At 46.8% G+C, this 22,396-nt stretch overlaps 1 protein-coding gene across 1 annotated transcript; it reads right to left on the bottom strand.

Moving 5' to 3' along the window:
- Nucleotides 1-371: 371 nt before the first annotated feature.
- Nucleotides 372-22,373, bottom strand: ccdc134 (coiled-coil domain containing 134). Its single transcript, XM_063017341.1, has 7 exons — nucleotides 22,214-22,373; nucleotides 7,883-8,026; nucleotides 6,461-6,582; nucleotides 5,131-5,215; nucleotides 3,906-4,087; nucleotides 1,925-1,996; nucleotides 372-695 (listed from the first exon to the last, which is right to left on the bottom strand). The coding sequence occupies exons 2-7, from the start codon at nucleotides 7,989-7,991 to the stop codon at nucleotides 570-572; spliced, it is 696 nt and encodes a 231-aa protein (XP_062873411.1). The 5' UTR covers nucleotides 7,992-8,026; nucleotides 22,214-22,373; the 3' UTR covers nucleotides 372-569.
- Between the last annotated feature and the right edge of the window lie 23 nt (nucleotides 22,374-22,396).

A 22,396-nucleotide genomic window follows, 5' to 3' on the forward strand; every position in this document is an offset into this window, starting at 1 on the left:
CTGTGGGCTGTTTTTAAGACACACTTCTGAGGAAGCAAAGCATACTGTACCTGTACCTATGAAAAAGGGTTGCCATGTGTCTGGAAAATACCTCCAGGGTTCAGTCTGGACTCTCCACTAATAGGTAGATGTGACTAACAAGCCTAATTTTGGTCATATAAGATTCCATGTTTTCAATCCTTCGTCTTAAGCAGCACACCCATGTTGGTCAAGCCTTAATCACTCTTGGAACACCCTGTACTCTTTGTATTCCTCTACTTCTCAAGCTTGTACCTTGAGCAGACGTTAGAGGGCGCTGTTGTCCGACCACCGACGTCACCGCTGAAGTGGAGGGCTAGCACAACACATAGCAGTACAAGTAAAAGACCATAAATATTGATGTAATTTAATAAAGAGTGATTATTTTCTTTATACGGCTGTTAAACAGTAAATAAAATTCAACCCAAATTCAAACTCATAATAAAGGTGATACAGTAAATCCTGCTCTGTTTAATCCGTCCTGCCGTTTCCCTCTCATGTTCTGCGTCTCTCTCTCTCTCTCGACGCGAGTGCGACTCCAGCAGGTGGCGCTAGAGCTCGGAGCGAGAGCGTGAAATACGAGGTCCTTTCCTCATCTCTTTCCTCTTGTCCTCCTTCCTCCTGCGCTTCTGTTCCTCACGCAGAAGCGTCTGGAAGGCCTCCGCCGTCTGCAGGACCTGAACGGGACACGGAGAGAGAGAGAGAGTCAAGCGTACGAACGCAGGAATATTTCATCACCACGATTTAACAGAACTGAGACAGAAGCGAGGAGAGAAACATGCGAGAGCTTGTGAGTCCAGGTCCTGATTCCACCACAATCTGTTAGAGAAGGAAAAGCATTCGTGCTCAGTCGAATTCTTTCTGCTGGAAGTGTTTGAGCTTTGGGACCAAATTAAGTCAAATAAAAGTTCATTGGGCACTCAGATGGCGCAGCAGTAAACACACACTACCTGGAGCGGACATCTTGAGTTTGAATCTCAGCTCTGCTATCAGCCAGCCGGGCACCAACACGGACAATGAAAGGGGTGGTTCCAGAGTGGGGATGCTGGAATTATGACCTCTGCTGGCTGATCGATGGTGCTGCACAGACACGGGGGATCGGCGCATGACTCTCCGTGCGCAATATGGATCTCCGTATGCAGGTTTTGTTTTTTTGTTTGTTTATTTTATGGTTTAACACCATGTTAACACATTGGTCACATTCATGGCAGGAGCATTGAAGTTTTATTTATTTATTTTCCAAGTCTTAAACTTTCTTGTTTCATCTTAGTTTTTTTTTTCATATGTAAGTTCTCAGTTGTTGTTATTTTTTTCTTCTTATTTCTGTGATATGTTCATTAAGGGGTTTAACATCACGTCTTCATGTAATTAATAATTGCGGCCGAGAGGTGCTTCATTAGTTTTTTGATGTTTTCACACTTTTGTGATTAGTTCAGTTATTACAAGAAATTTTATTACTTTTTTATAGTGTTTAGGGTTGAAAACTTCTATCAGATTATTCGGGATTCCTCATTGATTTCTTATTGTACTGTACTTGTGACATTCCATAATGATGTGGTTTATTGTTAAGGTGGTATGGCATGTTCCACATGTTGGTGGGGGGTCCCCCTCTCAATAGGTATGAATGAGTCGATTGGGTGTGTCCGGTGCGGCAGCTTGTTCCATTCGGTTTGTTGGCAGAGGTTCCGTATGCAGGTGAAAAGAAGCGGTGGGTACTGTGCACGTGTCAGAGGGGGCCCGAGTTAGTCAGTGGGGGTCAGCAGGAGTAATCGGATATGACTAAACTGGGGGAAACTGCTGCGACTGTTGACACTAAAGGGCACAAATGTAAACAACACTAACGGGACGTTGTGTGTATATTGTGTGTGTGTGTGTGTGTGTTTGTGAGTGCATGTGTGTTACTCACATCATCTTTCTCTGTACGATACGGGTTGATGAAGTCTGGAGATTTATCTGTGATCCCCAGTTCCTGAGACATCTACACACACACACACACAGGAGGAGAGAGACACGACGTGACCAAAAGTATGTGGACACCTGACCATGAGTCCAGTAAATCAATGTACTGTAGCTAATCATACACTCCGTCTGAGCTGCGGGGATTTGAATCCGCTGGAAAACGTCTATGGACAAAGTTCGATTATTAATAAATAAAGATCAGAGCTAGGGCTGTCGTGGTGAAAGAATTTCCCCTTGCGGTATTCAGCGTGGTTCAACACCGGTAATATCGCCATTTTTTTTTGTTTTTGAAAATTACTTAATTGATCTGGATTTTAGAGCTATATAAACAAGCTTTATTGTTAGGCTATGATTCAGTATATTATTGCTTTATAATGACAAAGATGAGACGGCTTTAAGACAAATCAAATGCGTGTTTTTTGTTAAATACAGAACAGAGCAGGGATGCGCGTCTTTTCTCTATTAAAAAAAGGTTTAAATTTAGCTTCTAGCCTAGGCTAGATATACACTGAAACGAAAAAAAAAAAAAAAGCAAACTGTTTAGGCTAAATATTTCAAATGCACATCTAATCAAAAAAAAAAAAAAAAAACCTTTCGTTTAGCATAAAGAATAAAGTCTGTAAGACCTTAAACCTGCGTTATCATGCGCGCTAGAAGAACCAACATGTTCACCTGATGTGGTTTGAGAGAGGATCTGAGTGGGGTAGCGATGTTCCCCTCAGCACTAAATCTCTCTCTGATGGGGCTCGTTACACTAATACACACGTGTACTGTACCTGCATGCATACTTTAGAGAGCAGAGGAAATCTAGCCTGGTTGTTAATGTGCCACTATTAACCATCTATTTAGTTGGTATAATTAACATAACAATATATACTACATTTCAAGTTAATATTATACATTAAGTTAATTATACATTTAAATCATTCCAGCAAGCCAGAAAGAGAATATCTGCAGGCTGCAATGCCATATTAACCGTCATTAAGTGTTTTAGTACACCAAGGCTGTTTGAATATAGTCTAAATTACAAGTATTATTGAGTGTGAACTCAATTTAATCATTAATAAACTTGCCTATAATTCCTGTCGCCATTGTTTCCATTTTAAAACACAAAGCCTGACACTCAGCAGCAACGCATGTGAACAGTTGGCAGGAAAATGACACTATTAGCTCATTTTCATTATGAATTTATTTAACATTTATTACGCCTGAATGTAAGCGAAAAACAAAACGGACCCTGCAACAAAAAGAAGAAAGAAAAAACGTGAACATCGCGGTTGTGCGGTTGCTTGGCATGCCCTGCGGTTGGCTGGTCTATACCGCGGTATTTCAAAATTGTGGTTAGCGCGACAGCCCTAATCAGAGAGTCTGAACAAACAGTCTGCAGATCACTGATCTGATTACAAGAGGCCAGTTTATTAAGAACACCAGACTGATACTTGATAGAACCTCCAAATTCTGTGTGGCCTGGATTCATTCATTCATTCAGTCTGAAGCTCTTGATCTGTATCTGCATGATTTGTGAAATGTGACTGAGCAGATGTTCCTAATAAAGTGCTCAGTGAGTGTGTATAAATATGTACACTATATAGACAGAAGTTCTGGGATGTCTGACCATGAGCTTGTTTGAACATCCTGTTCCAAAAACATGGATGTTTATATTAAATCGCTTTTGGAGTGCGTCTGTAGGAATTTGTGCCTATTCAGTTGATAAAGTAAGTGAGATCCGAGAGGAAGACAAGAGAAAGAGGAGAAGAGAGAAGGAACAGAAGGGGGCGTCCATATACATTTGACCACACAGTGCAGTTACATGTAACCATCAGTAGGGGGCGTGTGTATATTTTTGGGGTACCAGTGTGAGGAGCAGTTACATGTAACCATCAGTAGGGGGCGTGTGTATATTTTTGGGGTACCAGTGCAGGACTCACCAGTGTGAGGACGTGTTGGTGAGTGGCTCCAGTAAACACGCCGCTCTGGTTACAGAAGCTCAGCCCCCAGCGAAGAGTCTCCGCCCACTCCGCGTTCCCATCGTAGTAATGGTGAACAATCCGGGGGAACCGGAGCGCCACGTCACCGAAAAACGCCGTGTTCTCCAGCACGTGAGAGTACGCTACACACACACACACACACACACACACACACACACACACACACACACACACACACACACACACACACACACACACACACACAAATAAAATACCTCAGACTTCCTCTGTTTCTCACACTGGGTTTAGTTCCACATTCAAATTTAACACCACTGTATTCTGGTCAGGGTCGCTATGGGTCCAAACCCCCCTGAACACACTCCCACACACTTCCCAGACACAGCCAATCGTGCCTGTATGTAGACACCCGACTGACTGATAGCACTGCTGGGGATTCGAACCCTGGATACCAGTGGTTGTGTGCTGGGGTAATTCAACGTTGCGCCACCCGAGCGCCCCCTAAGAAAGTTCTGCAACACCTGTACTACCTGTGTAAAGGTTACTGCACCCAAACGCTTCGTTACATCACTAGGGGTTCTAAGAATCACTGGTCTGGTCCAGATCCCATCCAGAATCTCAGTGGGGTCCAGCTTAGGACTCTGACTAGACCAGACTAGACCAGTCTTATACCTTAAAGTTATAATGGGTTTGTGGGATGATGAGATTTCACACCACCATCCTTTGGTGGAAATAATATTCAGTAAAGAAACCGGTACGTTTCTGTCTCCGTCCAATAGGACACTTGCTTTAGTGTTGAGTTCTAAAGGGGCGGAGCTTCAGGTTTAGTCCTGTGATGGACTGGCAACCTTTCTGAGGGTTGGAATCAGACTCACTGAGACCCTGACCAGGATAAAGCGATGTAAGGACGAGTCAGGCTGAGCTTTGAGACTGATTGGCTATGTCTGTGGGCGAGGGGATGGCCTAAGCTGTTTGTACAGGGTATTCCAGCATTACGACCAGTGTTTCCCCAGGGTACCGGACCCGCCGTGACCCTGACCAGGATGGAGCGACTGTTCAAATTAGCACTGAGTGGCTACTGATACACTAATTAATAAGAATACATGGTTAGAAAATGTCACAGCACACACAGGGGCCCCTCAAGTACGGCCCCTGGGTCCCTACTAAATACTGATGGGCGCATCTTCAAAACAAGGCGGCTCCTCACCCTCTTTGATCTTGTCATCCTGAGGGAACGGATCCTCTGGCCGCAGGTTGGCGGCTTTGAGAACGGCTCGGGATTCTTCCAGGACCTACACACACACACACAAACGCACCATTATATATATTTATACATCTATGTACATTACTGTATATAATTGTCAAAAGTGGACACCTGACAATATGAGAGTGCTAAAACAGCATCCACACTTCTAAAACAATATGAGAATATAGACTGTATCTGTAGGAACTGATGTCCATCTGCTCTAGGACCTCTAGGGGTGCCGGAGTCTAAAGCTACTCTCTGCAAAACTGATATTTTACTATTGACTACATCTCCTGTTTTACCCCGAGGTGGTTCTGATGAAACCTGTTCACCCTCTCGAGGTTAAAGACTGCAAGTCCAGACTGCCGTGCCAACAATGCTGCTCCTACTAGATGTGACGGACACCTGGCATGTTTGCACCAAAAATTTCAAGAACTCACTACGGACTTTGTTACAGACTGGACTGAATAACTTTTAGTTCAATTGAATTCTGTGTTTGTATGATTTGTGTAAATCCTGTTTATTTAAAGTATCCTCCAGACCACCCACGAAGGCTGGAGGTCCCTGCTGAGCCTGGTTCCTCTCAAGGTTTCTTCCTGTATTTTTAAGGGAGTTTTTCCCTTGCCGCTGTCGCCCTATGCTGATCAATAGGGGTTTTTGGTCTGTTGGTCCAGGATTCTGTGAAGTTGCTTAAAGACAATTTCCATTGTAAAAAGCGCTGAATATTTTTGGTGCAAACACACCAGCACCCGTCACATCTAGCAGAAGCAGCGTTGCTGGCACGGCAGTCTCGACCACAACTGATGTTCCATTTATCCCAAAGCTGTGCAGTGGGACTGAGAGGGCTCTAGCCTTCCCTAAATTGTTGCCAGAATTGGTTTTGGATGATTGAAGTTCATGGCTAAGATTGAAGCTCTGATAGCAGATCACCAGGACAACAGTGAACCCTCGAGATACCTACACTAGCCTAGACTGATCCACATGTTGTAAACGCACACAGATAGTGTCGGGCTTGACATTATATTAATATTAGCCACCACCTGTCCTTCAAATGTTCTTATTATTACGATTATTATTCAGCCTCGAATGCTCGGGTTCAAGCCTCAGCTGTGCCACCAGCCTGGCCAGGCGCCCGACAGGCACAACTGGGCGTGTACGGAATAGGAAAGGTCTGAAAGGCTTTTTAACCCCCATTGCTGCTGCAACAGCAGCTTATACTTTCTCTAACAGTTTGGGGAATGCCCTTTACTATCTATAGGTAGAGGGACGAGGAGGTGGAAGAGTGATGTACCTTGAAGAGACCCTTGAGCATGATGTCGATGATCTTGTACTGCTGATTGACGTCTTTCAGATCCACCAGGTTCCTCAGAGCGTTCAGCTGATCCTTCCGCTTCACCTCGAACAGACGCTTATCTGACGCTAGCTCAGAAAAACACTGGACACGCCCACTATACACACACACTTCACTCTCAGTACGTTTCACAAGCGCTGAGGGTAAACGCATTGACAGACTCCACCGAACCACAGTGAGAGTAGTTCTATCCATTTACATTTTCGCCATTAAACAGACACCTTTATCCAAAGTGACTTACAGAATACAGTCTGAGCAATTGAGGGTTAAGAGCCTTGCTCAAGGGCCCAACAAGAGCAACCTGGCAGTGGTGGGGCTTGAACCAGTGAACTTCTGATTACTAGTCCAATACCCTAACCACGAGGCTACGGCTTGCCCATATCCAAATTTAGCAAACTTGAGAACAGAGTGACAACTCATCTAGGACACAGGATCCCCAAAACACACACAGCCGGCCAGACAGTCCTTCCTAGATTTACCAAAGTCTCATGTTGTGTTTCTATTTAATCACAATGCTGGTATGAGTGGATCAGACACAGCAGCGCTGCTGGAGTTTTTAAACACCTCACTGTCTCTGCTGGACTGAGAATCGTCCACCAACCAAAAATATCCAGCCAACAGCATCCCGTGGGCAGCGTCCTGTGACCACTGATGAAGGTCTAGAAGATGACCGACTCAAACAGCAGCAATAGATGAGCGATCGTCTCTGACTTTACATCTACAAGGTGGACCAACTAGGTAGGAGTGTCTAATAGAGTGGACTGTGAGTGGACACGGTGTTTAAAAACTCCTGTTCCACTCACACCAGCACAACACACACTAACACACCACCACCATGTCAGTGTCACTGCAGTGCTGAGAATCATCCACCACCTAAATAATACCTGCTCTGTGGTGGTCCTGTGGGGGTCCTGACCATTTGAAGAACAGCATGAAAGGGGGCTAACAAAGCATGTAGAGAAACATATGGACTACAGTCAGTAATTGTAGAACTACAAAGTGCTTCTATATGGTAAGTGGAGCTGATAAAATGGACAGTGAGTGTAGAAACAAGGAGGTGGTTTTAATGTTCTGACTCCAACAGCCTCCTCTAAGTGTGTCTGTAGGAATTTGTGCATTTCTAACTTTGTCCTCACAGTCAATGTTCCAATTCATCCCAACAGTGTTTCATGGTTTACTTGTCATGCTGGAACAGGAAAGGGACTTCCCCAAACTGTTACAACAAAGCTGGAAATATATAATATGCTCATAATAAAGAACATGTGTCTTAAACACCTGACTTTAAAAATTAAGAGGGGCGTCCACATACTTCTGGAAGACGTTAGGACTAGTGTTTTGTTCGGCAGAGCGGCGGAAGGATACAGATCTCCAGGTTGCTGTCGTGTCTCTGTCGGCCTGTGTGCGTGTCCGAGTCCGCGGAACACACAGCGCCGATCACAGCCATCAGCAGAACACCACCGACACCCTGCATGACCACCAGGGGGCGACACACACGCACCAAAATACCTGTAAAACACACAGAGGGAAAAAAAACACACACATTCATCAATGTTTTGGGGCGTTGATTCAAAGCACACCACCACAGATCTATCACACACAGAGACTCATGCTAATCTTCTCTAGTCACCAACACTTTAAAGACAGTAAGTACATCACAGTGGCAAAGAGGAGTAACCCAGTCCATCCTTCCCATCCTCAAAAACGACCAATCGTGTTCGGTACACGCCCGGCCAGGTCAGTAGCACTGCTGAGGTCCAGGCTTGGATCTAGCATGTTAACTTTCCTTTAAGCCGCTCAGGTGGCGCAGCGGTAAAACACACGCTGGAACCATAACTAATGCAGATGCGACCTCTGCTGGCTGATTGAAGGCGCCTGCACAGAGACGGGAAGAGAGTGCTCTCAGGGTGTGTCTCTCCGTACACAGTGCTGAGCTGCACTGCACTCGTCAAAGTGTAGGTGACAAGATGCATACGGCTGCTGCCCACGTGTCGGAGGGGGCGTGGGTTAGCTTCGTTCTCCTCAATCAGAGCGGGGATCGGCATTAGTGGAGAGGAAGCGTGATGCAATTGGATGCATTAAAGAGGGAGAAAAGGGGAGAAATGCATAAATAAAATATAAATAAATTTTAAAAAATTATAAACCTTTCCTTTAACATTCTGTAACAGTTTGGGAATTGAAGAGACCGATTCACCAGTGGATTTTTTTTCCACTTCAGTCCTTCATGCTTCATTTTTTTTTTTTTGGAAAAAGAGGTCTGTACTGCAGACAGGCCAGACTAGCACCTGCACTCTCTTACACACACAGAATGTGGTTTGGCATTGTAATGTGATGTCAGAAGCTCTTAGCGGTATTCACTTAAATAAACAAGGTTCTATTTCTATTCTATTTCTACAAGGGATCTTTCGAACTCCAACGCATTTTTACATGTCGAACCAACTTTTTAATGGCGTCAGCAAAAACTGTTTTTGGTTGAGCAAGTAGCCACTGAAGCGCTGATGCTTTCACATCATCATTACAGTTGTAGGGGCAGATGTAGCCTAGTGGTTAAGATACTGGTCCAGTAATTCGAAGGTCACTAGTTCAAACCTCACCACTGCCAGGTTGCCACTGTTGGGCTCTTGAGCAAGGCCCTTAACCCTAAAATGCTTTGTATACTGTATACTGTCACAACTGTAAGTCGCTTTGGATAAAAGCGTCTGCTAAGTGCTGAAAATGTAAATACATGAAAAACTTCTTCCCCCAAAGCAGGCATGTCCAAGGCTCGCGGGCCAATCATGGCCCGAGGTCAGATTTTATATGGCCTGCGACTTTTTTTTTTTTTTTAAATAAGTTTAGCACGTCCAATTTCATCCCATCTATCATCCTCTCATTAGTGCGGATTCCTGCTCCTGATTGGGGCTGACGAGGCCGTTCCACACCTCCTCCGAAACATGCACAGCCAATCGACCGTCTTATCACCCACACTTGACGAGTGTAGCGTGGCAGAGTACTGTGCACGGAGGATCACACACTCCGCCACACCCCCTCCCGTCTCCATACAGGCGCCACCAACCAGCCAGCAGCCGCCCCGTTCCTGAGAGAGCATCCCCTACGGTCTCAAGTCCCGCCCCCCACCCGGACAACAGGCCAATCGTTGTCCATAGCCACCCGGCCTCGACCGTGAAGGCAGAGCTGGATTCGAAACGACGCTCCTTCGAAATCCAGCTCTGGTTGCAGCGCATGTCTTTTACCGCTGCGCCACCTGAGCGGCCACTTGGCCTGCGACTTTTGTCTTGAATTGCGTTACTTGTGGCCCGCCAGCACAGTCAAACAGAAAAAAAAAAAAATACAGTAGACCCTGGAGTTACGAAAGGTTTACCATACAAACATTTTGGGTTACGTACAAACAAATTTAGGATTCCGAACCGAAATTCGCGAAACGAGACGTCACGAACAAGTTCACTCCAACCGTCTCTCTCTGTATATATACAGTGAGTGAACATTCGGACAACGGACGGTGTTTTTCCGGTGTTTTCTTTAAATTTTGTTACATTCAATATTAAAATGGCCTCAAAGAAGATGCAGAAAAATCATAGTGTTGAGAAAATGAACAAATCTATTATGTTTGTTGTTGTAAAATTACTCCTGCCAGTAGGTGTCACTGTGTATCAGACAGAGGGGACAGTGAGTGAGAGAGAAGAAGGAAATCGGCTGATTAAAGTATTCTTTCTTTCGTGCAATTACAGCTACACAATACAACAGTACTGAAATGTAGAAGGAAATAATAGAGAAATATGAGAGTTATTGTTGTTTCTGGTAGATACATTTTATAAAAACAGAAGGAAATGTATTATGGTGTATGATACAGCACACGTACTGTACTGAAATGTGATGTGTGTTTATGTACAGTACAGTATTACTGTGTATTGTTGTTTATTATTGTTTATTACAGTATTATCTATTTTATAATTTAAGATATATATTATAACAAAAAAGAGCATTTAAGACATTAGAAAGGTTAGGTAAGTGGGGGTTTGGGAGGTCTGGCACGGATTAATTCTGTTTACATTATTTCTTAAGGGAAAAATAGGTTTAACTAACAAACATTAAGAACAGCCCTTCAGAACCAATTAAATGCTTAAGTCAAGGGTCCACTGTAATGTCATCAGGGACTGTTGTGACCCTCGGGCACTTTCACATTATCAAATCTGGTCCTCCTAGAACAAAGTTTGCATCAGCGCTGTTCAACCACAATTACATTTAATAAACCGATTTGTTCTTTTTTGTTTTAATTTAATTCCAGTACAGGAGGGAAAACAGTCGATCATCCGGGAGCAGAGACGAGCAGCAGATGACTGGATTAATAACACAGAATCAATCGTTACAGCAGATACTCGATTTAGGACGTCCATTACTGACTGGACGAGGTCCAGCTGCAGCACTATGCAGCACTATCAGAACTATGAGCTCCGGTCTCATCTTTCACCTTAAGGTTTCAACATTTATGTACGCTGATGAGCCATAACATTATAACCACCCACAGGGTGACGGATCTATTAAATGTTGGAGGGTCTTTATAGATTGCTTGACTGATACCTCTATTCCTGCATTTCAGGCCTGCAACACATTCTAAAAAAAGTTGGGACGGGGGCAATTTAGGGCTAGTAATGAGGTAAAAAAACTAAATAATGATGTGATTTTAAACAGGTGATTGTGATCATGGTTTGGTACAAACGCAGCATCCAGGAAAGGCTGAGAGTCTCTGATGAGTAAAGATGATCAGAGGATCCAGTTTATCCACAAATGATTGAAATGTTTAAAAACAATCAACCTCAAAGAAAGATTGGAAGGGATTTGCATATTTCTCCCTCTACAGTGCAGAATATCATTAAACCATTCAAGGAATCAGGAGGAATTTGAGTGTGTAAAAACCAAGGACACAAGCTTAATCTGAACGCTCGTGATCTTCCATCCCTCAGACGGCATCAAGAACCTCCAATCAACAATAGCTGATATAACCACATGGGTAAGGAATTAGTTTATCAAACCTTTATCAAGCTCTACAATACAGAGTTACTGCACAAATGATACTTAAAACTTTACTGTGCAAAAAAGAAGCCTTATGTTAACCATGTCCAGAAGCGGCGTCGATTTCTCTGGGCTCGGAGGCATCTAGGATGGACCATCACACAGTGGAAACGTTTATTGTTGTCAGATGAATCAGCATTCCAGGTCTTTTTTGAAAAAAATTTACGCCAATTAATGCTCCGGACCAAAGACAAAAAGGACCATCCAGACTGTTATTCCAAAAAACAGGTTCCGTCATGGTATGGGGGTGTGTCAGTACCAGGGTCTGTCATGGTATGAGGTGTCAGTACCAGGGTCTGTCATGGTATGGGGGTGTATCAGTACCAGCGTCTGTCATGGTATGAGGTGTCAGTACCAGGGTGTGTCATGGTATGGGGGTGTGTCAGTACCAGGGTCTGTCATGGTATGAGGTGTCAGTGCCAGGGACTGTCATGGTATGGGGGTGTATCAGTACCAGGGTCTGTCATGGTATGGGGGGGTGTCAATACCAGGGTCTGTCATGGTATGGGGGGGTGTCAATACCAGGGTCTGTCATGGTATGAGGTGTCAGTACCAGGGACTGTCATGGTATGGGGGTGTATCAGTACCAGGGTCTGTCATGGTATGGGGGGGTGTCAATACCAGGGTCTGTCATGGTATGAGGTGTCAGTACCAGGGTCTGTCATGGTATGGGGGTGTATCAGTACCAGGGTCTGTCATGGTATGGGGGTGTGTCAATACCAGGGTCTGTCATGGTATGAGGGTGTGTCAGTACCAGGGTCTGTCATGGTATGGGGGTGTGTCAGTACCAGGGTCTGTCATGGTATGAGGTGTCAGTACCAGGGACTGTCATGGTATGGGGGTGTGTCAGTACCAGGGTCTGTCATGGTATGAGGTGTCAGTACCAGGGACTGTCATGGTATGGGGGTGTGTCAGTACCAGGGACTGTCATGGTATGGGGGTGTGTCAGTACCAGGGTCTGTCAAGGTATGGGGGTGTCAGTACCAGGGTCTGTCATGATATGGGGGTGTGTCAGTACCAGGGTCTGTCATGGTATGGGGGTGTGTCAGTACCAGGGACTGTCATGGTATGGGGGTGTGTCAGTACCAGGGACTGTCATGGTATGGGGGTGTGTCAGTACCAGGGTCTGTCAAGGTATGGGGGTGTCAGTACCAGGGTCTGTCATGATATGGGGGTGTGTCAGTACCAGGGTCTGTCATGGTATGGGGGTGTGTCAGTACCAGGGTCTGTCATGGTATGGGGGTGTGTCAGTACCAGGGTCTGTCATGGTATGGGGGTGTGTCAGTACCAGGGTCTGTCATGGTATGAGGTGTCAGTACCAGGGTCTGTCATGGTATGGGGGTGTGTCAGTACCAGGATCTGTCATGGTATGAGGTGTCAGTACCAGGGTCTGTCATGGTATGGGGGCGTGTCAGTATCAGGGTCTGTCATGGTATGAGGTGTCAGTACCAGGGTCTGTCATGGTATGGGGGTGTATCAGTACCAGGGTCTGTCATGGTATGAGGTGTCAGTACCAGGGTCTGTCATGGTATGGGGGAGTGTCAGTACCAGGGTCTGTCATGGTATGGGGGCGTGTCAGTACCAGGGTCTGTCATGGTATGGGGGTGTGTCAGTACCAGGGTCTGTCATGGTATGGGGGTGTGTCAGTACCAGGGTCTGTCATGGTATGGGGGTGTGTCAGTACCAGGGTCTGTCATGGTATGGGGGTGTGTCAGTACCAGGGTCTGTCATGGTATGGGGGTGTGTCAGTACCAGGGTCTGTCATGGTATGGGGGTGTGTCAGTACCAGGGTCTGTCAATGGTATGGGGGTGTGTCAGTACCAGGGTCTGTCATGGTATGAGGTGTCAGTACCAGGGTGTGTCATGGTATGGGGGTGTGTCAGTAACAGGGTCTGTCATGGTATGGGGGCGTGTCAGTACCAGGGTCTGTCATGGTATGGGGGCGTGTCAGTACCAGGGTCTGTCATGGTATGGGGGTGTGTCAGTACCAGGGTCTGTCATGGTATGGGGGTGTGTCAGTACCAGGGTCTGTCATGGTATGGGGGCGTGTCAGTACCAGGGTCTGTCATGGTATGAGGTGTGTCAGTACCAGGGTCTGTCATGGTATGGGGGTGTGTCAGTACCAGGGTCTGTCATGGTATGGGGGTGTGTCAGTACCAGGGTCTGTCATGGTATGAGGTGTCAGTACCAGGGTGTGTCATGGTATGGGGGTGTGTCAGTAACAGGGTCTGTCATGGTATGGGGGTGTATCAGTACCAGGGTCTGTCATGGTATGGGGGTGTATCAGTACCAGGGTCTGTCATGGTATGAGGTGTCAGTACCAGGGTGTGTCATGGTATGGGGGTGTGTCAGTAACAGGGTCTGTCATGGTATGGGGGTGTGTCAGTAACAGGGTCTGTCATGGTATGGGGGTGTATCAGTACCAGGGTCTGTCATGGTATGGGGGTGTGTCAGTACCAGGGTCTGTCATGGTATGAGGGTGTGTCAGTACCAGGGTCTGTCATGGTATGGGGGCGTGTCAGTACCAGGGTCTGTCATGGTATGAGGTGTGTCAGTACCAGGGTCTGTCATGGTATGGGGGTGTGTCAGTACCAGGGTCTGTCATGGTATGGGGGTGTGTCAGTGCCAGGGACTGTCATGGTATGGGGGGGTGTCAGTACCAGGGACTGTCATGGTATGGGGGTGTATCAGTACCAGGGACTGTCATGGTATGGGGGTGTGTCAGTACCAGGGTCTGTCATGGTATGGGGGTGTGTCAGTGCCAGGGTCTCTCATGGTATGGGGGTGTGTCAGTACCAGGGTCTGTCATGGTATGAGGTTGTGTCAGTACCAGGGTCTGTCATGGTATGGGGGTGTGTCAGTACCAGGGTGTGTCATGGTATGGGGGTGTATCAGTACCAGGGTGTGTCATGGTATGGGGGTGTATCAGTAACAGGGTCTGTCATGGTATGGGGGTGTATCAGTACCAGGGTCTGTCATGGTATGGGGGTGTGTCATTACCAGGGTGTGTCATGGTATGGGGGTGTGTAGGGCTGTCGTGGTGACAGAATTTCCCCTTGCGGTGTTCAGCCTGTCTCAATATCGCGGTATGCGGTTATATCGCCATTTTTTTTTTTTTTTTTTAATTACTTAATTGATCTGGATTTTAGAGCTATATAAACAAGCTTTATTGTTAGGCTATGATTCGGTATATTATTGCTTTATAATGACAAAGATGAGACAGCTTTAAGACCAATGAAATGCATGTTTAATGTTAAATACAGAACAGAGCAGGGATGTGCGTCTTTTCTCTATTAAAAAAGGTTTAAATTAAGCTTCTAGATATACACTGTGAAACGAAAAAAAAAGTGTTTAGGCTAAATATTTTAAATGCACATCTAATCAAAATATGGTAAAAAAAAAATAGAATAAAGAATAAAGTCTGTAAGAGTTTAAACCTGCGTTCATGCGCGCTAGACAAACCAACACGTTCACCTGATGTGTTTTAGAGAGGATCTGAGTGGGGTAGCGATGTTCCCCTCGGTACTAAAACTCTCTCTGATGGTGCTCGTTGCATTAATACACGTGTACTGTACCTGCATGCGACTTTAGAGATCAGAGAAAGTCTAGCCTGGTTATCGCGCCACTATTAACTATCTATTTAGTAGGTATAATTAACATAACAATATTTACTACATTTCAAGTTATTATTCGTTTCAATACATTTTTATTCAACGAAAAAATACAGTGTATCACAAAAGTGAGTACACCCCTCACATTTCTGCAGATATTTAAGTATATCTTTTCATGGGACAACACTGACAAAATGACACTTTGACACAATGAAAAGTAGTCTGTGTGCAGCTTATATAACAGTGTAAATTTATTCTTCCCTCAAAATAACTCAATATACAGCCATTAATGTCTAAACCACCGGCAACAAAAGTGAGTACACCCCTAAGAGACTACACCCCTAAATGTCCAAATTTAGCACTGCTTGTCATTTTCCCTGCAAAATGTCATGTGATTTGTTAGTGTTACTAGGTCTCAGGCGTGCATAGGGAGCAGGTGTGTTCAATTTAGTAGTACAGCTCTCACACTCTCTCATACTGGTCACTGAAAGTTCCAACATGGCACCTCATGGCAAAGAACTCTCTGAGGATCTTAAAAGACGAATTGTTGCGCTACATGAAGATGGCCAAGGCTACAAGAAGATTGCCAACACCCTGAAACTGAGCTGCAGCACAGTGGCCAAGATCATCCAGCGTTTTAAAAGAGCAGGGTCCACTCAGAACAGACCTCGCGTTGGTCGTCCAAAGAAGCTGAGTGCACGTGCTCAGCGTCACATCCAACTGCTGTCTTTGAAAGATAGGCGCAGGAGTGCTGTCAGCATTGCTGCAGAGATTGAAAAGGTGGGGGGTCAGCCTGTCAGTGCTCAGACCATACGCCGCACACTACATCAAATTGGTCTGCATGGCTGTCACCCCAGAAGGAAGCCTCTTCTGAAGTCTCTACACAAGAAAGCCCGCAAACAGTTTGCTGAAGACATGTCAACAAAGGACATGGATTACTGGAACCAGGTCCTATGGTCTGATGAGACCAAGATTAATTTGTTTGGTTCAGATGGTCTCAAGCATGTGTGGCGGCAATCAGGTGAGGAGTACAAAGATAAGTGTGTCATGCCTACAGTCAAGCATGGTGGTGGGAATGCCATGGTCTGGGGCTGCATGAGTGCAGCAGGTGTTGGGGAGTTACATTTCATTGAGGGACACATGAACTCCAATATGTACTGTGAAATACTGAGCAGAGCATGATCCCCTCCCTCCGGAAACTGGGTCGCAGGGCAGTGTTCCAGCATGATAATGACCCCAAACACACCTCTAAGACGACCACTGCTTTATTGAAGAGGCTGAGGGTAAAGGTGATGGACTGGCCAAGCATGTCTCCAGACCTAAACCCAATAGAACATCTTTGGGGCATCCTCAAGCGGAAGGTGGAGGAGCGCAAAGTCTCGAATATCCGCCAGCTCCGTGATGTCGTCATGGAGGAGTGGAAAAGCATTCCAGTGGCAACCTGTGAAGCTCTGGTAAACTCCATGCCCAGGAGAGTTAAGGCAGTTCTGGGAAATAATGGTGGCCACACAAAATATTGACACTTCAGGAACTTTCACTAAGGGGTGTACTCACTTTTGTTGCCGGTGGTTTAGACATTAATGGCTGTATATTGAGTTATTTTGAGGGAAGAATAAATTTACACTGTTATATAAGCTGCACACAGACTACTTTTCATTGTGTCAAAGTGTCATTTTGTCAGTGTTGTCCCATGAAAAGATATACTTAAATATCTGCAGAAATGTGAGGGGTGTACTCACTTTTGTGATACACTGTACATTTAAATCATTCCAGCAAGCCAGCAAGAGAGAATCTGCAGGCTGCAATGCCATATTAACAGTCATTAAGTGTTTTAGTTCGCCAAAGCTGTTTAAATGTCGTCTAAATTACAAGTATTTATTGAGTGTGAACTCTATTTGATCATTAATAAACTTGCCTATAATTCCTGTTGCGATTGTTTACATTTTAAAACACAAAGCCTGACACTCAGCAGCAACGCATGAGAACAGGTTGCTGGAAAATGTCGCTCTTAGCTAATTTTCATTATGAATTTATTTAACATTTATTACGCACGAATGTAAGCGTATAAAACAAGATGGACCCTGCAACAATAAAAAAAAAGAGAAGAAAGAAAGAAAAAACTTGAATATTGCGGTGTTGCGGTTGCTTGGCATGCCCTGCGGTTGGCTGGTCTATACCGCGATATCTCAAAATTGCGGTTAGCGCGACAGCCCTAGGGGTGTGTCAGAGTTTGTCATGGTATGGGGGTGTGTCAGTACCAGGATCTGTCATGGTATGGGGGTGTATCAGTACCAGGGTCTGTCATGGTATGGGGGTGTATCAGTACCAGGGTCTGTCATGGTATGGGGGTGTGTCAGTACCAGGGTCTGTCATGGTATGGGGTGTATCAGTATCAGGGTCTGTCATGGTATGGGTGTGTGTCAGTACCAGGGTCTGTCATGGTATGGGGGTGTGTCAGTACCAGGATCTGTCATGGTATGGGGGTGTATCAGTACCAGGGTCTGTCATGGTATGGGGGTGTATCAGTACCAGGGTCTGTCATGGTATGGGGGTGTGTCAGTACCAGGGTCTGTCATGGTATGGGGTGTATCAGTATCAGGGTCTGTCATGGTATGGGGTGTGTCAGTACCAGGGTCTGTCATGGTATGGGGGTGTATCAGTACCAGGGTCTGTCATGGTATGGGTGTGTGTCAGTACCAGGGTGTCATGGTATGGGGGTGTGTCAGTACCAGGGTCTGTCATGGTATGGGTGTGTCAGTACCAGGGTCTGTCATGGTATGGGGGTGTATCAGTACCAGGGTCTGTCATGGTATGGGTGTGTGTCAGTACCAGGGTGTGTCATGGTATGGGGTGTGTCAGTACCAGGGTCTGTCATGGTATGGGGTGTGTCAGTACCAGGGTCTGTCATGGTATGGGGTGTGTCAGTACCAGGGTCTGTCATGGTATGGGGTGTATCAGTATCAGGGTCTGTCATGGTATGGGTGTGTGTCAGTACCAGGGTGTGTCATGGTATGGGGTGTGTCAGTACCAGGGTCTGTCATGGTATGGGGTGTGTCAGTACCAGGGTCTGTCATGGTATGGGGTGTGTCAGTACCAGGGTCTGTCATGGTATGGGGGTGTATCAGTATCAGGGTCTGTCATGGTATGGGTGTGTGTCAGTACCAGGGTGTGTCATGGTATGGGGTGTGTCAGTACCAGGGTCTGTCATGGTATGGGTGTGTGTCAGTACCAGGGTGTCATGGTATGGGGTGTGTCAGTACCAGGGTCTGTCATGGTATGGGTGTGTGTCAGTACCAGGGTGTGTCATGGTATGGGGTGTGTCAGTACCAGGGTCTGTCATGGTATGGGTGTGTGTCAGTACCAGGGTGTCATGGTATGGGGTGTGTCAGTACCAGGGTGTGTCATGGTATGGGGTGTGTCAGTACCAGGGTCTGTCATGGTATGGGGGTGTATCAGTACCAGGGTCTGTCATGGTATGGGTGTGTGTCAGTACCAGGGTGTCATGGTATGGGGGTGTGTCAGTACCAGGGTCTGTCATGGTATGGGTGTGTGTCAGTACCAGGGTGTGTCATGGTATGGGGTGTGTCAGTACCAGGGTCTGTCATGGTATGGGTGTGTGTCAGTACCAGGGTGTGTCATGGTATGGGGTGTGTCAGTACCAGGGTCTGTCATGGTATGAGGTGTGTCAGTACCAGGGTGTGTCATGGTATGGGTGTGTGTCAGTACCAGGGTGTGTCATGGTATGGGGTGTGTCAGTACCAGGGTCTGTCATGGTATGGGTGTGTGTCAGTACCAGGGTGTGTCATGGTATGGGGTGTGTCAGTACCAGGGTCTGTCATGGTATGAGGTGTGTCAGTACCAGGGTGTGTCATGGTATGGGTGTGTGTCAGTACCAGGGTGTGTCATGGTATGGGGTGTGTCAGTACCAGGGTCTGTCATGGTATGGGGTGTGTCAGTACCAGGGTCTGTCATGGTATGGGGGTGTGTCAGTACCAGGGTGTCATGGTATGGGGTGTGTCAGTACCAGGGTCTGTCATGGTATGGGTGTGTGTCAGTACCAGGGTGTGTCATGGTATGGGGTGTGTCAGTACCAGGGTCTGTCACGGTATGGGTGTGTGTCAGTACCAGGGTGTCATGGTATGGGGTGTGTCAGTACCAGGGTGTGTCATGGTATGGGGTGTGTCAGTACCAGGGTCTGTCATGGTATGAGGTGTGTCAGTACCAGGGTGTGTCATGGTATGGGTGTGTGTCAGTACCAGGGTCTGTCATGGTATGGGTGTGTGTCAGTACCAGGGTGTGTCATGGTATGGGGGTGTGTCAGTACCAGGGTCTGTCATGGTATGAGGTGTGTCAGTACCAGGGTGTGTCATGGTATGGGTGTGTGTCAGTACCAGGGTGTGTCATGGTATGGGGTGTGTCAGTACCAGGGTCTGTCATGGTATGGGTGTGTGTCAGTACCAGGGTGTCATGGTATGGGGGTGTGTCAGTATCAGGGTGTGTCATGGTATGGGGGTGTATCAGTACCAGGGTCTGTCATGGTATGGGGGTGTATCAGTACCAGGGTCTGTCATGGTATGGGGGTGTGTCAGTACCAGGGTCTGTCATGGTATGGGGTGTATCAGTATCAGGGTCTGTCATGGTATGGGTGTGTGTCAGTACCAGGGTGTGTCATGGTATGGGGTGTGTCAGTACCAGGGTCTGTCATGGTATGGGGTGTGTCAGTACCAGGGTCTGTCATGGTATGGGGTGTGTCAGTACCAGGGTCTGTCATGGTATGGGGGTGTATCAGTATCAGGGTCTGTCATGGTATGGGTGTGTGTCAGTACCAGGGTGTGTCATGGTATGGGGTGTGTCAGTACCAGGGTCTGTCATGGTATGGGTGTGTGTCAGTACCAGGGTGTCATGGTATGGGTGTGTGTCAGTACCAGGGTGTGTCATGGTATGGGGTGTGTCAGTACCAGGGTCTGTCATGGTATGGGTGTGTGTCAGTACCAGGGTGTCATGGTATGGGGTGTGTCAGTACCAGGGTGTGTCATGGTATGGGGTGTGTCAGTACCAGGGTCTGTCATGGTATGGGGGTGTATCAGTACCAGGGTCTGTCATGGTATGGGTGTGTGTCAGTACCAGGGTGTCATGGTATGGGGGTGTGTCAGTACCAGGGTCTGTCATGGTATGGGTGTGTGTCAGTACCAGGGTGTGTCATGGTATGGGGTGTGTCAGTACCAGGGTCTGTCATGGTATGGGTGTGTGTCAGTACCAGGGTGTGTCATGGTATGGGGTGTGTCAGTACCAGGGTCTGTCATGGTATGAGGTGTGTCAGTACCAGGGTGTGTCATGGTATGGGTGTGTGTCAGTACCAGGGTGTGTCATGGTATGGGGTGTGTCAGTACCAGGGTCTGTCATGGTATGGGTGTGTGTCAGTACCAGGGTGTGTCATGGTATGGGGTGTGTCAGTACCAGGGTCTGTCATGGTATGAGGTGTGTCAGTACCAGGGTGTGTCATGGTATGGGTGTGTGTCAGTACCAGGGTGTGTCATGGTATGGGGTGTGTCAGTACCAGGGTCTGTCATGGTATGGGGTGTGTCAGTACCAGGGTCTGTCATGGTATGGGGGTGTGTCAGTACCAGGGTGTCATGGTATGGGGTGTGTCAGTACCAGGGTCTGTCATGGTATGGGTGTGTGTCAGTACCAGGGTGTGTCATGGTATGGGGTGTGTCAGTACCAGGGTCTGTCATGGTATGGGTGTGTGTCAGTACCAGGGTGTCATGGTATGGGGTGTGTCAGTACCAGGGTGTGTCATGGTATGGGGTGTGTCAGTACCAGGGTCTGTCATGGTATGGGGGTGTATCAGTACCAGGGTCTGTCATGGTATGGGTGTGTGTCAGTACCAGGGTGTGTCATGGTATGGGGGTGTGTCAGTACCAGGGTCTGTCATGGTATGAGGTGTGTCAGTACCAGGGTGTGTCATGGTATGGGTGTGTGTCAGTACCAGGGTGTGTCATGGTATGGGGTGTGTCAGTACCAGGGTCTGTCATGGTATGAGGGTGTGTCAGTACCAGGGTCTGTCATGGTATGGGGTGTGTCAGTACCAGGGTCTGTCATGGTATGGGGTGTGTCAGTACCAGGGTCTGTCATGGTATGGGGTGTGTCAGTAACATGTGCTGCCTTCAGGATGTCGTCTTTTCCAGGGACGTCCAGCATTTTTCAACAAGACAGTACAAACCCACCTGCTGCACACATTACAAAGGCGTGGCAAACCCCCCCCGTACTGTTACACATCTTAAGACGAGACAAAATAAAAGCTGAAACACTAAATCACTTGGGCTCCTCGGTGCCAAAACCTCTTTTAAGTGGTAAAAAGGAACGGCACCATTACAAAGTGGTAAATGCTTTACTGTCCCAACTTTTTTTTGGAATGTGTTGCAGGCCTGAAATGCAGATGTACAGAGGGCAGTTGTAGCCTAATGGTTAAGGTCCAGTAATCAGAAGGTTGCCGGTTCAAGCCCCACCACTGCCAGGTTGACACTTTTGGGCCCTTGAGGAAGGCTCTTAACCTTCAATTGCTTAGACTGTATACTGTCAGGGTACTGTAAGTCGCTTTGAATAAAAGCGTCTAGTAAATGCTGAAAATGTAAAAGTACCGTGTGGGTATACAATCACTGACGGTTTTACAGTTCGTCACCCCTCTCTACCCAATCCATTAATGGAATAATCCCAACAACACTGCTGCACCTGCTACACTATAGCAGTACAGCACACACTGCCACATTAATATGGTCCATCAGCCAAATAATATGCCGGTGATATACAGTCAGTGATTGTATAACCACACAGAGTGCAGATCTGATCATCGGCACTTTCGGTTCCACCCGTACATGAATCCTGTAGGTGTATTAGACGGATGAAAGCGTGAACACACACTGCAGTCATGCTATGGTTGGTGTTACTGGTGTGCACGAGCTGACCAGTATGGATGATTAAATGGATGGATGGCTGACCGTGCTGGTTCTCTTACCTTCCCCGCGGCACAGTAACAGTAAACCAGTCCGGCTCTCTGCTCATGCACTCCTCACATCTCCAGTCTCCGCGTTAACGCGATCATCACCACACACGTTACGAGCGCTTATAATAATCACATAGCAGCAGCTGCACCAGTCCAGCGCTGCCACGCGCTCATCACACTCACCCAATCATACAC

This window comes from Trichomycterus rosablanca, chromosome 2, assembly GCF_030014385.1.
Source record: "Trichomycterus rosablanca isolate fTriRos1 chromosome 2, fTriRos1.hap1, whole genome shotgun sequence".
Lineage (NCBI taxonomy): Eukaryota > Metazoa > Chordata > Actinopteri > Siluriformes > Trichomycteridae > Trichomycterus > Trichomycterus rosablanca.

Excerpts from the sequence above, each read along its gene's own strand:
- ccdc134 (XM_063017341.1), bottom strand. The coding sequence starts at position 7,991 with ATGCAGGGTGTCGGTGGTGTTCTGCTGATGGCTGTGATCGGCGCTGTG. Across the intron at positions 6,583-7,882 it reads CGACAGCAACCTGGAGATCT|ATAAGCGTCTGTTCGAGGTG; the intron begins GTATCCTTCCGC and ends AGCTAGCGTCAG. Across the intron at positions 5,216-6,460 it reads TGCTCAAGGGTCTCTTCAAG|GTCCTGGAAGAATCCCGAGC; the intron begins GTACATCACTCT and ends GTGTGTGTGTAG.